Source organism: Gopherus evgoodei, chromosome 5 (genome assembly GCF_007399415.2).
Source record: "Gopherus evgoodei ecotype Sinaloan lineage chromosome 5, rGopEvg1_v1.p, whole genome shotgun sequence".
In the NCBI taxonomy this organism is placed as follows: Eukaryota; Metazoa; Chordata; order Testudines; family Testudinidae; genus Gopherus; species Gopherus evgoodei.
Genome location: NC_044326.1, coordinates 90,084,742 through 90,098,609, shown reverse-complemented (window position 1 = coordinate 90,098,609; position 13,868 = coordinate 90,084,742). Strand labels below are relative to the sequence as shown.

The window sequence follows — 13,868 nt, the reverse complement described above, 5'->3', positions numbered from 1 at the left end:
TGCTTTGCTTTGTTTGTTTTTAAGTATTTCAGCTTAAGTGAGCAAATCTGTTTCAGCAAATTAGACAAGTTTTCTTCTGAACAACTCAATCCAGTGGAGAGCCAAGATCTTTAACTTTCTGTGCTATTGAAAGTGGGCATTTCTTCTGTTGAGCAGTGGCTGCAAAATTAAAACATTAATGATAACTGTGGGCAGGGCCAGCTCCAGGGTTTTTGCTGCCCCAAGCGGCGGGGAAAAAAAAAAAAGCCGCTATTGTGCCGCTTTCTTCTTTGGCGGCATTCAGCGGCAGGTCCTTCCCTCTGAGAAGGACCGAGGAATCCACCACCAAATTGATGCCGAAGAGCCCGACATGCCGCCCCTTCGCCTTGGCCACCCCAAGCACCTGCTTGCTGATCTGATGCGTGGAGACAGCCCTGCCTGTAGGATAAACTCAGGTTGCAGGTGGGAAAAAAGTACCAAAAGCCCAATATAGTGTAGCTATGCTGGTTTGTGTAGGATGGTAAAGTGATCTCAATTTCATTCAAATCAGTCCTCAAAAGAACGTACAGGATAACAGATAATTTGACAAAGGATTTGCTTTTGGATTTTTAGTGACATATATGGATTCCGCAATGCTGATGTTTTGACCTAGTGAATGTAGCTGCAAGGCTGAAGATTAAGCAGAATGAATCCTGGGGATGGATGGTAGCTAGTTAAGCTATTTGGTTGTTGAACATGTATTCATGTATGTATGAATACATATATATTTTTCATAATAAATGTAGTTATGATAATAGTTGGGCTGACACCACTGGAAACTAAAGTATTTGCTATTTGCTGATCTTTGTCCATTACTTTGGCAGTTAACATATTTTCACAAAATACTGCTAGCAGCCAGTGAGCTCCCCCTCACCCACATTAAGGGAGAGAGAATAGCTCAGTTCTCATGCTGATGCATGAATGCCAGATGAACACTTAAGAAAAACACCAAAGCGAGCAGCACCCTTATTCACACAGTTGGTATTAGTGTTCTTTATTAAGTGTCCATTAGCAATTCGACTGAAACCAGCTCATTTCACATAGACTATGAAACAGACATGAAATGGTAATGACTTTTGTTCTCTAGTAATCATTAAATACCTATTTGAAATCTTATATAAAGAGTAGATTAGTAGTTTATAAACATTAAATATTAGTTTTCTAAATTAGGCCTTTTTCCTAAAATTGGGGCTGTCGATTAATCGTGATTAACTCAAAAAAATTAATCATGATTAATCTCACTGTTAAACAATAGAATACTGATTGAAATGTGGGTTTTTTTAAATATTTTTCTACATTCTCAAATAAATTGATTTCTATTACAACACAGAATACAATGTGTACAGTGATCACTTTATATTATTTTTATCTATCATTGTTACAGTACAAATATTTGTAATTAAAAAGAAATAGTATTTTTAATTCACCTCATACAAGCACTATAGTGCAATCTCTTTATCGTGAAAGTATAACTTACAAATGTAGATTTATTTTTGTTACATAATTGCACTTAAAAACAAAACAATGTAAAACTTTGAGTCTACAAGTCCTGATTCTTGTTCAATCACTAAAAGACAAACAAGTTTGTTTATTTTTACAGGAGATAATGCTGCCCTCTTTTTATTTACATCATCAGAAAGTGAGAACAGGTATTTGCATGGCACTTTTGTAGCATGGCACTTCTGCAAGGTATTTACGTGCCAGATATGCTAAATATTTGCACGCCCCTTCATGCTTCTGCCACCATTCCAGAGGACATGCTTCCATGCTGACGATGCTCGTTAAAAAAATAATGTGTTAAATAAATTTGTGACTGAACTCCTTGGGGAAGAATTGTATGTCCCCTGCTCTGTTTTACCTGCATTCTGCCATATATTTCATGATATAACAGTCTCGGATGATGACCCAGCACATGTTGTGCATTTTAAGAAAACTTTCACTGTAGATCTGACAAAATGCAGAGAAGGTACCAGTGTGAGATTTCTAAAGACAGCTACAGCATTCGACCCAAGGTTTAAGAATCTGAAGTGCCTTCCAAAATCTGAGAGGGATGAGGTGTGGAGTGTGCTTTCAGAAGTCTTAAAAGAGCAACACTCTGACATGGAAACTACAGAACCCAAACAACCAAAAAAGAAAATCAACCTTCTCCTGGTGGCATCTGACTCATGATGATTAAAATGAATATGCATCAGTCTGCACTGCTTTGGATTGTTATCGAGCAGAACACATCAACAAGTACAGTGACACCTCTGATTGCAGTGTAGACATACCCTCTGTTACAAGCAGTGTTGGAAGGATTCAATTTTTATCAGTAAATATTGATAATATAAATTTCATCATACCCAAACCAATGAAAAAATATCTCCATCAATAATAATAAAAATTTAGAGATAGGCAAAGAAAGAAAAATGCTGTTTGAGAACCCATTACAGTTTGACCTACGGAATTTAGGTATGTGATATATGATGTTGATAATTTGTGCTTTAACAGTTATAAAGCTTTAAAAAATTTTAATCTTAATGCTTAGCATCATTACATAATTATCGCCTGCCCCATCAGAATTTCCTGCAACTGTGAACATTTAAATTATTAATAAAAAAAATGCTTAAAACATCACTATCCATCAAAATTATAAAATATAAAAATTGTACTCCCCCAAGCATAATTATATGGAAAAATCAGAGTTCCTCTACCACGTTGTTTCTAGATCACATATATCATCTTCTATGAATACATGCATATACCTTTTTCTTTTAGTGTTAGAAAAATTGTAACACTCTGTAATTGGATAGCAGATGTCAGTGGGAGCTGGATGTATATACACACACAAGGATAGAATTTGACCCTTATTTTCTTTACATTAATAGCTGCAAAAAGTGCACACAGAGAGGAAAATATGTTCCTCCTGGTGTAAAACTCTGTGTATTAAAGTGAAATACATCATTGTATCTTGCATTTCAAAAGCATTCTATTAGAGATCTTTGAGTTTCTCAATTCTCAGACTCCTCCAATGGTGACTACCATTCAAGCTCTGCTACTTCAACAATTAAAACAGGGACTGTGCTTCTTCTATATCCTCTTCTCAGAAATACTCCACTAATCAATGTGCTTTGAAGGGAAACTACATATTTCTTCCCCTCCACCTTATTCTCTCTCTCTAGATTGGCAGCGAAGAATGTGTTTAGCACTTCAGGCCCACCTGTATTGTTGAATGGTAAAAGTAAGCTTATCTGCAGATAACTCTATCACACAACAAATCACAGCATTAGAGACCTTTTTAAGGCACTGTAATTTTTTTTGCAGCAAATATATGCTGCTTTCTAGTGTTATTTTTTATGGCAGCTTTGAACATTCCTGCTTGCTTTTCACAGCATTAACCTTTGCTCCAAAGCTAATTATGACCAAGAAGACAAAGAGCTACATAATTTTGGTAAAATTATTATCTTGCGTCCTTTAGACTCTAGTAAAAGGGGTTGTCTAAAGACCAGAGGTGCTATTCATTGAAAGCAATCAGTTTAATTTACACAGGACTCTTTTTATTCTCTTACGCCATTTCTCAATAGATAGGTAGCAGAGAGGGTTTTTCTCTAACCCACTGTTTATCAGAAAAGACATGCATATACATACGCACTAACATCTTTTCAATGACTGCACATTTTGATGCTTTAAAAAAATGGAAAGAGAAAATCATTGTCATTATGGTATAGAATTACTTAGAATAAGGTTTTTAAAAATCCTTAGATGAGTACATAAAGAAATCTTGCAAAGTACTAAAAAGTCATGAAAAATGTCCTCAACACAGCCTTTTCATCCTACTCCTTCTGCTGTGGCTTCAGTCTCTTCTGTTCTCAATGCAATGGCTCAACGGACACATTCTAAATCATCACATGCCAAATTCAAGAAAATGTATACCAATTCCCAAAAGAGTGAAGAGATGCTGAGGGTCTCCAAAAAACAAAGACAAATTATCAGTTTCTCTATCACATTTGAGTATTAAAGAGGGAACATTGAAAAATACATGGTTTCAGAACAGAGTCTGAACTTCACCAGTATTCTGCGATGTTCTAAAAAAGAATTAAGACAACAGACAAATGGATTATGAAATATTTTTTTATTGGCTACTATACATGTTTGTACAAGAAAAGTGTACTGAAGGTAGAAGAGAACAGATGTGCCTAATGCAGAAGGAAAGCTTGACTGTGCTATCTTTGTACACTGGAAAAAGGGTTCAAGAAAAGTTCAGCACTTCATACTTGTAATTCATTTATGGATTGTGATCATAAACACTAAGGGCCAAATTTATGTCTGGCATAAGTGGGTGCAACTCCCTTTCAATCAAGGCTAAATTTTGTTCCCAAGGATTAACAGAGATTCTAGTGGTAAACTTGTGAAACATATGCTGAGAAAAGCTTCTACTGTAGTATCCTCATTCTCTCGCCATTCTGATTTACTACCAGCACAAGCTATGTTTCACTATTGGAGAGTTGTACTGTGCAGCTGTTGAATTTTTTTGCAGAATTTACCATACTTAACTGAACATACCTTCCTTATCTGCAATCAAGTTTGAAAAACTAATTTGCTTTTCTTTCAAGAAAGATGGACATAAGCAGAAACAAACATCAATTTCCTTCATATCCTACTCAAAATCTGCCAAAAACCACCACCACAAAGCAGAACAAATAAACACCATAAACTGGAAATACACCATAAAATCATACAAAAAAATGTGAAACCGAAGATATTTGCTGGTGTACAACACAGAAACACAGTCCTAATAATAACCACCACAGATCTGTAAACAGGAAAGCAGATGATCAGGGATGAATCCCCTAAAGTTTTTTATATATATATATAAGATCTCTCTTGGCAGGGCCTGCTCAACCCTCCTTGCTGAGTGACTTGAGTAGAATCATCCTCTAGCCTCAGAACCTGATTGCACTTCAGAGCGATAGCAAAGATCTGACCTTAAGCCCTTGAGGGCACCTTCCCTTCCCTCCAGATTTAAGGTACCTAAAGGCCCATAAAGGGGTTAACGCTTGAGGGAGAGGAGGATAAGTTAAGTGGAAGATTAGGTTGGAGTGGGAAGATCCAGGTTAAAAGATAACAGTTAAAGTGAAACTAGTTTTGAAGAAAATTTGATTTAAAATTTTCAGAAGTTCCCCACATATTTTGACTGGTTCTATGTGAACAGCATTGACAGCAAAACATGCCGCCAATGATTCGGCTACCAGTGCTTTTGATGTCAATATCAATCTAAAGCTTTCTTTTTCTTTTCTTTTTTTTTTTAAAGTAATTTCCTAGGTTCTTTCCTTTTAGAAAAATCCCTCAAAACATAAACCATTGTTATGGCTGAAAGTTGTCCAGGTGATTTACCACAGAAATCAGTCATTCATCCATTTACAGTTTGGCCACACACCCCAGCTGCTATCCCACCACCATCATAGAGAGGGCCCTACCAAATTCACAGCCCATTTTGGTCAATTTCACCATCATAGGATTTTTAAAACAGTAAACTGCACAGTTTCAGATATTTAAATCTAAAATTTCACAGTATTGTTAACTGTGGGGGTCCCAACTCAAAATGGGGTCGTGGGGGGTTCGCTGTTGTAGGTGGCTCACGGTATTCCAACCCCTACTTCTGTGTTGCTGCCTTCAGAGCTGAGCAGCCAGAGGGCAGCTGCTGGCTAGGCACCCAGCTCCACAGGCAGCACCACCGCCAGCAGCAGTGCAGAAGTCAGGATGGTAATACCATACCACACCATGCCAAACTTACTTCTGTGCTGTTGCTGGCAACAGTGCTGACTTCAGAACTGGACTCCCAGCCAGCAGCCGCAGAGCTTCCTGCACTCAGGGAAGGTTTCTGGAGATGGTGGATGTGACCCAGCCCTGGAAGTGGCCCATGCAGAGGAAGAGGAAGTCTTTCCCTCCCAGCCTGTCCAGGACTAATAGGTGGAGCCTGAGGCTTGGGAGCCAAAGGGCCTTGAACTGGCTGTGTGTGTGTGGAGGGTGGCGGGTGGCCAGGGCACCTCACTGACCATCGGGCCCTGGGCAGTTGCCCACTAGCCCACCTGTAAGGCCAGCCTGAAAGGAACAACCCCCCCACACCATGCCATTTCACTTCTGCACTGCTCCTGGCAGTGCCACTGCCTTCAAAGCTGGGCTCCTAACCAGCAGCCACCGCTCTCTGGCCATCCAACTCTGTGAAATCTGGTCTCCCCTACAATAGCCAGATTTCGCAGGGGAGATTAGATTTCATGGTCCATGATGCATTTTTCACAGTCATGAATTTGGAAGGGCCCTAATCATGGAAGCCACTGGCTGCCCGTATTCTTAACCCAGGTTGCCACTCTTCGTGGTGGGCATCTTTCCCCCCCCCGCCCCCAATTCTGCCAAAGCATAGTTAATTTTACTTACACACACACACACTCTTTCTACTAAGTTTCAACAGATATCCTAGTAGCAACACTGAAACTGTCAGTACCTGCCCCAGCCCTGGAGCAACTGCAACTTCTGTAAATTTGTCACTGGAAAGATGATGTACATGAGAGGGAAGCAGAGGAATGGATATCTTCTGTATGCGCTTCTGGGGAGGTGTGCCACTCAGAGAGGAGATCGGGACAGCAGATTTCTCCTACCTCTACACTCCTGGGTCCAGCAAGTGTGGACTAGAATTCTTCTTCCTCCGTGGAAGGCTGATGAAATGTATTTATTCAGCTTTGGCAGGCATGCAGATGCCATGCTGATGGGGGCCAGATAAGACAGATGTATTTTTATTATTTACTCTTCCAAAGTCACTTTCTTATTCTAATAAGAGTACTAAATTATAGTTAAAATGTAAATACTTGTTATTTTATGTTGTTATAGCGTCACCCAAGATGCTCATTATTACAATACAGAACTTCTACTCTGTAATGGTTTTGGTAATGTTAATGCACAAGAAACAATACAGGTGAAATAATCCCTTACTATTTTCACCAATAAAATTTAGGAAAGCAACTGAACTGTGCAGCCAGAGTAACTTGATTTCAACACTTTATGTAAATAACAAAAAACAAAAACAAACCCAGAACACGTGTATTCCCAGAGACAGGCTATAAATGCATAATCAATATTAAAGAGTAGACTCAAATACTACAATAATTAATCTAAGCTTTATATCACACTCATCATCATTGTATCTGAAGAAAATGTTGGACTGGAAGGGACATCTAGTTCAATTCTCTGCCCAGATACTAGACCATTCCTGACAGGTATTTGTCTAACCTCTTCTTAAAAACCTCCAATGATGAGATTCCACAACCTCCTTTGGTAACTTGTTCCAATGCTTAATACCCTTACAGTAAGGAAGTTTGTTCTCATGTATAACCTAAGTCACCCCTGCTGCATTTTAAGCCTTTTACTTCTTGTCCTATCCTCAATGGCTAGAGATATAAGAACCTTTTAAGAACTTGAAGACTGTTATGTCCCTCCCAAGTCTTCTCTTCTCCAAACTAAACAAACACAATTTTTTCAATCTGTCCTCATAGGTCATGTTTTCTAGACCTTTCATTATTTTTGTTTCTCTCCCTCTGGACTTTCTCTAATTTCTCCTCATCTTTCCTGAAGTGTGGTGCCCAGAACTGGACAAAGTACACCAGCTGAGGCCTTATGAGTGCTGAGTAGAGTGCTGCTAATACATCCCAGAATGATCTTTGCTTTTTTTGCAACGGTGTTACGTTGCTGACTCACATTTAGTTTGTGATCCACTATAACCCCCAGATCCTCTTCTGCGGTATCCTTCCTAGGCAATCATTTACCATTTTGTATGTGTGCAATTGATTATTCCTTCCGAAGTGTAGTACTTTGCATTTGTCCTTATTGAATTTCATCCTATTTATTTCAGACCATTTCTCCAGTCTGTCAAGATCAGTTTGAATTCTAATGCTGTTCTCCAAAATGACTGCAGCCCCTCCTAGCTTGGTATTGTCCAAAAACTTTATAAATGTATACACTAAGTCATTATACAAAACATTTATGAAGATATTGAATAGAATTGGACCAAGAACAGATCCATGCAGGACCCCACTCAATATCCCCTTCCAGCTTGACTGTGAACTATTGATAACCACTGTCTGAGTTGGCTTTTCAAACCAGTTGTGCATCCACTTTATAGTAGGTTCATCTAGGCTATATTTCGCTAGTTTATTTATGAGATGATCACATGAGATATCAAAAGTTTTACTAAAGTCAAGATTATCACATCTACTGCTTCCCCCCCTTTACAAGACTTGTTACCATGTCAAAGAAAGATATTAGGCTGGTCTAACATGATTTTCTTCTAAACGCTTATGAACCGATTGATAGTTTGCTCCATTGTCTTTCTGAGTACCAAAGTTAAGCTCACTGGTCTGTAATTCCCTGGTTGTCCTTATTCCCCCTTTTTATAGATAGGCACTATATTTGACCTTTTCCAGTCCTCTGGGATCTCTTCTGTCTTCCCCAAGTTCTCAAAGATAATTGCTAATGGCTCAGAGATCTCTTCTGCCAGTTCCTTAAGTATTCTAAGGCCCTATCCACTTGAAAACTTGTATAAGTAATGCTTGTTCTTTTCCTTTTTTAGCCTTTAATCCTACCAGTTTCACTATATTAGTCATCCAATCACTGCTAACCTTTTTGGTGAAAACTGAAATAAAAAAGACATTTAACACTTTGTCCATTGCTGTGTTTTCCATTATTGTCTTTGCCCCCTTATTGTGTAATGGGCTGACACTTTTCTTTGTCTTCTTCTTGCTTCTCTTGTGTTTATAAAATGTTCTTCATGTCTTTAGGTGGTCTAATCTCATTTTTTGCCTTGACCTTTCTCATTTGTCCATACAAGCTTGTGTTGTTTTATTTATATTCATAATTTGACTTAGTTTCCACTTTTTGTATGACTCTTTTTTGAGTTTCAGGTTTATTGAAGATCTCCTGATTAAGCCAGGGCGAATACCTATAGTATGACTAATGGCTGGATCCACCACAGCTGACAACAAGAGGAGTTTTGCCATTGACTTCAGAGGCATTGTAGGATGATTCTGGCCCTCACATGCTGCTCCAGTAGCATAAAGGGGGTGCAGTGGAGTTGCAAAAGACCAGAGTGAAAATTCTTCCACTGCAGGAGCTGCACAGAACTTATGTATGTAGCCCTAGATCCTCCCACCTTGCAGGTCCCACTGAAGCCATACTAGGGAGCGAAGAGGGTGGATTGTGTCCATGGTGTTGTTATTTACTACAGAAATTCTATGCTGCAGGGCATGCACGGGCAGGAAGCTGTTTCATCCCTGGCAGCAGCCAATAATTTGGGTGGCACAAAAGTGGATTAATGCCACCTTTGGCTCCTGTCCACCTTTCCCTGGGCTGTGTTTTCTGTTATGCTCCATAAAAGTCCTTTTTTGATTGGATAGGAGCATTCATATGGGAAGATTGTACAAAGCACCACATTTGAAACCTGGTACACTTTTAATTAACAAATATAAATTAATTAATTATAGGAAAGTGATCTGTATATTCACTACTCCTACACTTCATTCCATCTGCGTTGAATTTTATTGCCTGTGTTGTAGTAATCTGCACCATTGATTCTGCTAGGCATAAAGCCAAGCTCTCTATAAAGCAGTTCACACCATGTCATGTGTTATTGTGATTATAAAATGTTAATTATTCAAAATATTTATATTATTAATCAAATGTTGATTCTGAGAAGTTCAGAGCCATGACTGTATTTGGCACAATTCACTGCTAAAAATTTATAGTCACTAGACTCTTAGAATTTCAGAGAAACGAATTGTGCTGATTATTGTCATAGCTATGAATTATCAGCCAGTGAGATCACCATATTTCCTTAGCCATTTCATAAAATATTTTAGTTTGCCTTCACCAATAATCATGTATATTACCTCAACTAAGAAATAATACCTAATAAAAGATATTAACAGTTTTTATTTTGTAATTTTGTTACCCTTACCTTCTCATATCCTCCTTTATGTGCAGATTGATCAATTCCTTGGGAACATGGAAAGAAAGAGTGCTCTCAGACATCTGTTCTCGGATATGCAGCCACTTGTTGTCAGAAGTGGGAAATCTGTATAACTTACAGACTGGGTTTTTTAATACTGTAGAAGAGAAAAAAGATGGCATTGCTTAATTGTGGCTATATGTTTCTTTCAGAAGTGACTACAATGGTTTAGTCCACAAATGTAAAATTATTTCTCTGTCCTCCTGTATTTCCAAACTTAAGTCCAAAGATAAATGTATTATCCATTAAATACATAGCACTCAAGGCTGCACAACCCAGTGCAGTAGATAATTAGATTGTACCTAGTACAGTAGGTATCTGGTACATTTATCATTACTGTTGCAGTAAGAATGCAAGCTCAAGCTCTCTGGCACATATTCATGAGACAAAAGTAAAAAGCAACTTAAATGATGGATAAATAAACAGTGAAATCTCATGCTAAGAGCTGATAACATTATCTGTAACCATTTGCAAGGTGTATTATTGAACTCTCAGGTTTCCATACATTTGAAAGTGAAACCAGATGGGGCAGATGCAGCACAACCCCATTTAGATATTATGGTATATCCTTCCCTAGCTACATAAAGGTCATTAACACAAACAGGTGTTGCATATGTATTTTAAGAGGAAAATATGCCTCACTAATGTGTCACTGCACTCTAGCACCCTCCAGAACTATATGTAACAGCCACAGGCTCAGTCCTGCAAGGTGCTGAGCACTCTGTCCCTAATCCAGAAAAGGGATTACTCTTGTACTTAAATTATGTGTCAGTGCCTTGGACGTTTAAGCCTGAGGATAGCATATTTTTTCTCTCAGATCTGCTGCATAGTCATATTTTATCAAAATTGTATAATGATGATCTATAATGAGCCTGTGCAATTCCTGTGCTCTCCTTATGTCTGCTCTTGAGCCCTTTTTCTGTTCTCTACTGATTCTCCAGAAGAAGCACACAGGGGAAACCTAGAACAGATACTTTTTCTTTTACTTCCTAGATAAGCTTACTGGGAGATAAATGTTTGTCCTTAAAACACACATACAGATCGGATGCTTTTTAATTCAGAATGACTTTAGACAGCAATCCGAACCCTTCAACCTCTCCATCAAGCTACTGATCTTTTCACATTACTGGTAAAAGTTGCCTTGGACCAGCCTCTCATTGAGCCTGACACTCACTATTGTATAATTCCAAGAAATGCATTACCTGTGACCGCTTTGAAGAAACTGTTGCTTTTAAAAGCACATCAACAAGTGGAACTTGCAACCTACATTACAACTCACTACTGTGGGAAGTGCTCTCTCCCATTATTGCCTATGCACACAGATTCATGCAGCATGAATCACACAGCTATAATAAACAAAGGCCAAATCATCAATGATTCCCAAATGCATTTTAAAAAATCAGACTTGTTATGAAAATAAAAAAAGGACTGAAATGAAAACAATAAAACTAGAGAATCTACATAAATGAGATGATTACTGGTAGGCAAAGTTACAGCCCACTTCGTAAAGAATCAATATGGCACATGCTCATGTTTTAACAGCTCTTGTTTATTTTCAGGAACTGTCCCTCTTTCTTTGGTTTTGAAGAAATTTCATGAAACTACTCTTCTTCCATGGAAAACTTAAGACCTCTGAAATATCACCCTCTTCATTATTGATAATAAATTTACTTCTAAACTACATTGTTTAATATTAACAAAGAATATTTTAAAAAAGCAAATATAACAATTCTTAACGATGTTTAGCACAGATGAACAGCAGCATTTTGTCTATAGATCTCAAAGTACCTAAACAAAAGTGATTGGGCATTATTGTTTTCATTTGACAGATGAAGGAAACAGACATGGAGGTTAAATGACTTGTCCAAGGTCACAAAGTATTTTTTCTAGTGCCTTATCCATTGCGATAGACGTCTGGGATTCAGAAACATATATTCAAAACATCACCTGGTTCAAACATTATGAAACATTTCCTATTTTTTCTCTTTTGTTGTGACTAAGTTCATGAAAGATGTTTTATTTACAGCACTGAAGTCCTGTCTTAATGCACAGCAGTGTAAGATACCCCAACGTTCCTTAACCAAAACATTGGAGTGACAAGCTTCAGACTTGAAAGGATAGTTCAATATGTATGGCTGATTTTTTTTTGGCCCATGAGCAGAGAGCTGCCAACATGTGTGTCAACTCTAGTGCTTACTGTAATGTAGGAATCTGTTCACTGTGAGTAGATTTCAGATGCTAATCTAGACATGAAAAGGTCTATACCATATTAGCTTTATGGGGCATCTCATCCCTGTGTAACTTTTTGAATATTTGAAACATTTTCAAGAGCCTGTACATTTGCACTCACAACATGTAATAACTCACATTTGCTTGTGCAAATCTGTATGTGCAATAATGTCAAAAAAATTTACAAAAGCGGCCACCTTGAAAATTTGGATCTAGGAGTTTTTCTTTTTGCATTTAACCAGAGTTTAGGCAACACAAAGACTAGTGAACAATTGTTGCCATTGTATTGTCATCCCAGCAGTGTCTCCAATGCTGACAAATGGCCAAAACTGCTATCCGCAAGCTCAAGAGAAGCAACTGAAGCATTTCAGTTGAAAATTCAACCATTTCAGTTGAAAATGCAAACCTTTGCTCAATATAGGAGTCCAAGTAGTCTTATTTGCAGCTTTGCCAACTCTTGTGATTTGAGAATTTTCAGATATTTGGAATTTTTCTTAAAGACACAGCTCTTGGAGTCAGGTGATTATGTAACAATCTTGCCTTTTTTTTCTTTTTGCTTTGTTTTTCAAGTTTCTAGACCTTATGATTATGGAAAAAAGCTTAGGAAACTTTAAAGGCTGAAAGCCAGAAGACAAATTAAAAACATCCCAAATTTATTAATGTTTAAATCTCATGATTTTTAAGTCGGTCTCACGATTTTGAGGGGGCGTGCCTTGTGACTTATGAATGTTTGGCCTTGGCAGTTACGCGTTTTGTAACATATGGAGTAAAGGCTTGCTCAGTCCAAAACTCCCCACATTTATAAAAATGTGAAATTTATGTAGAGAGAGACTTGCTTATGTACAAACTTTCAAAACATTTCATTGAGCAAAATGGAGAAAGTTCTCTTTTAAAAGTGCATCTACGTGTGTAAACCAGGAAATCACTGCTTTGTATTTAACAAATTGCATTTTCTGACATTCTCACTGTAAATGTAAAGACTGCAGTGTTTTCTGTTCCTTGGAAATCATTTACTTCTCCACATGCTATTCTTCAGCCTCCCCCACAAAAAAATAAAACTCGTAAAACAAAAAGAGTGAACATTATTTCTTGTTTGAACTTCTGTTCACTGTTTAATGAAGATCAAAGCAAACTACTGTCATGTTGCAAATTCTAATACTGTTATTTATGGATTTTTCCCTTTAGAATAAAAGCAAATATACATATTATTTCAGAAAAAAAATAACTTCAGTTTTGCTCATTTTTATTAGATTTTAGTTACTTTTCTCCTCTTTCATACCTTTATGTTAAAAAGTGAGAAAATTATTTTAATTTCCAGTATTATAAACGGATAAGTGAATTTCTAATAGTATAAATGAAGTCTCGAGGTTAAAATGGAATAATGATGAGGCTCTGTGAGATATGACATTCATTCTCATCACTAAGTGCTTCACAACTCACTTGAGATCTGTGAGTTTCATGTATTTAGATCCAAGCTTGAGATGAACGCCAATGTCCTACTATGCCTACTTCTTTTTTTTAAGTTTCATAGTTTCCCTGGCATGATAAACAACTCAAGACAGAAAATCAAAAATTTATACTGTAGTAC

The 13,868-nt window shown here is 37.6% G+C and overlaps 1 protein-coding gene across 3 annotated transcripts in view; it reads right to left on the bottom strand.

Moving 5' to 3' along the window:
• INPP4B (inositol polyphosphate-4-phosphatase type II B) overlaps positions 1–13,868 on the bottom strand; it is a 514,637-nt gene that overhangs the window by 192,989 nt on the left and 307,780 nt on the right. For all 3 annotated transcript variants that reach the window (XM_030563920.1, XM_030563921.1, XM_030563922.1), the window contains one exon: positions 10,001–10,148. In XM_030563920.1, coding sequence (XP_030419780.1) covers positions 10,001–10,148 — 148 coding nt within the window. The remainder of the gene's footprint in view (positions 1–10,000; positions 10,149–13,868) is intronic.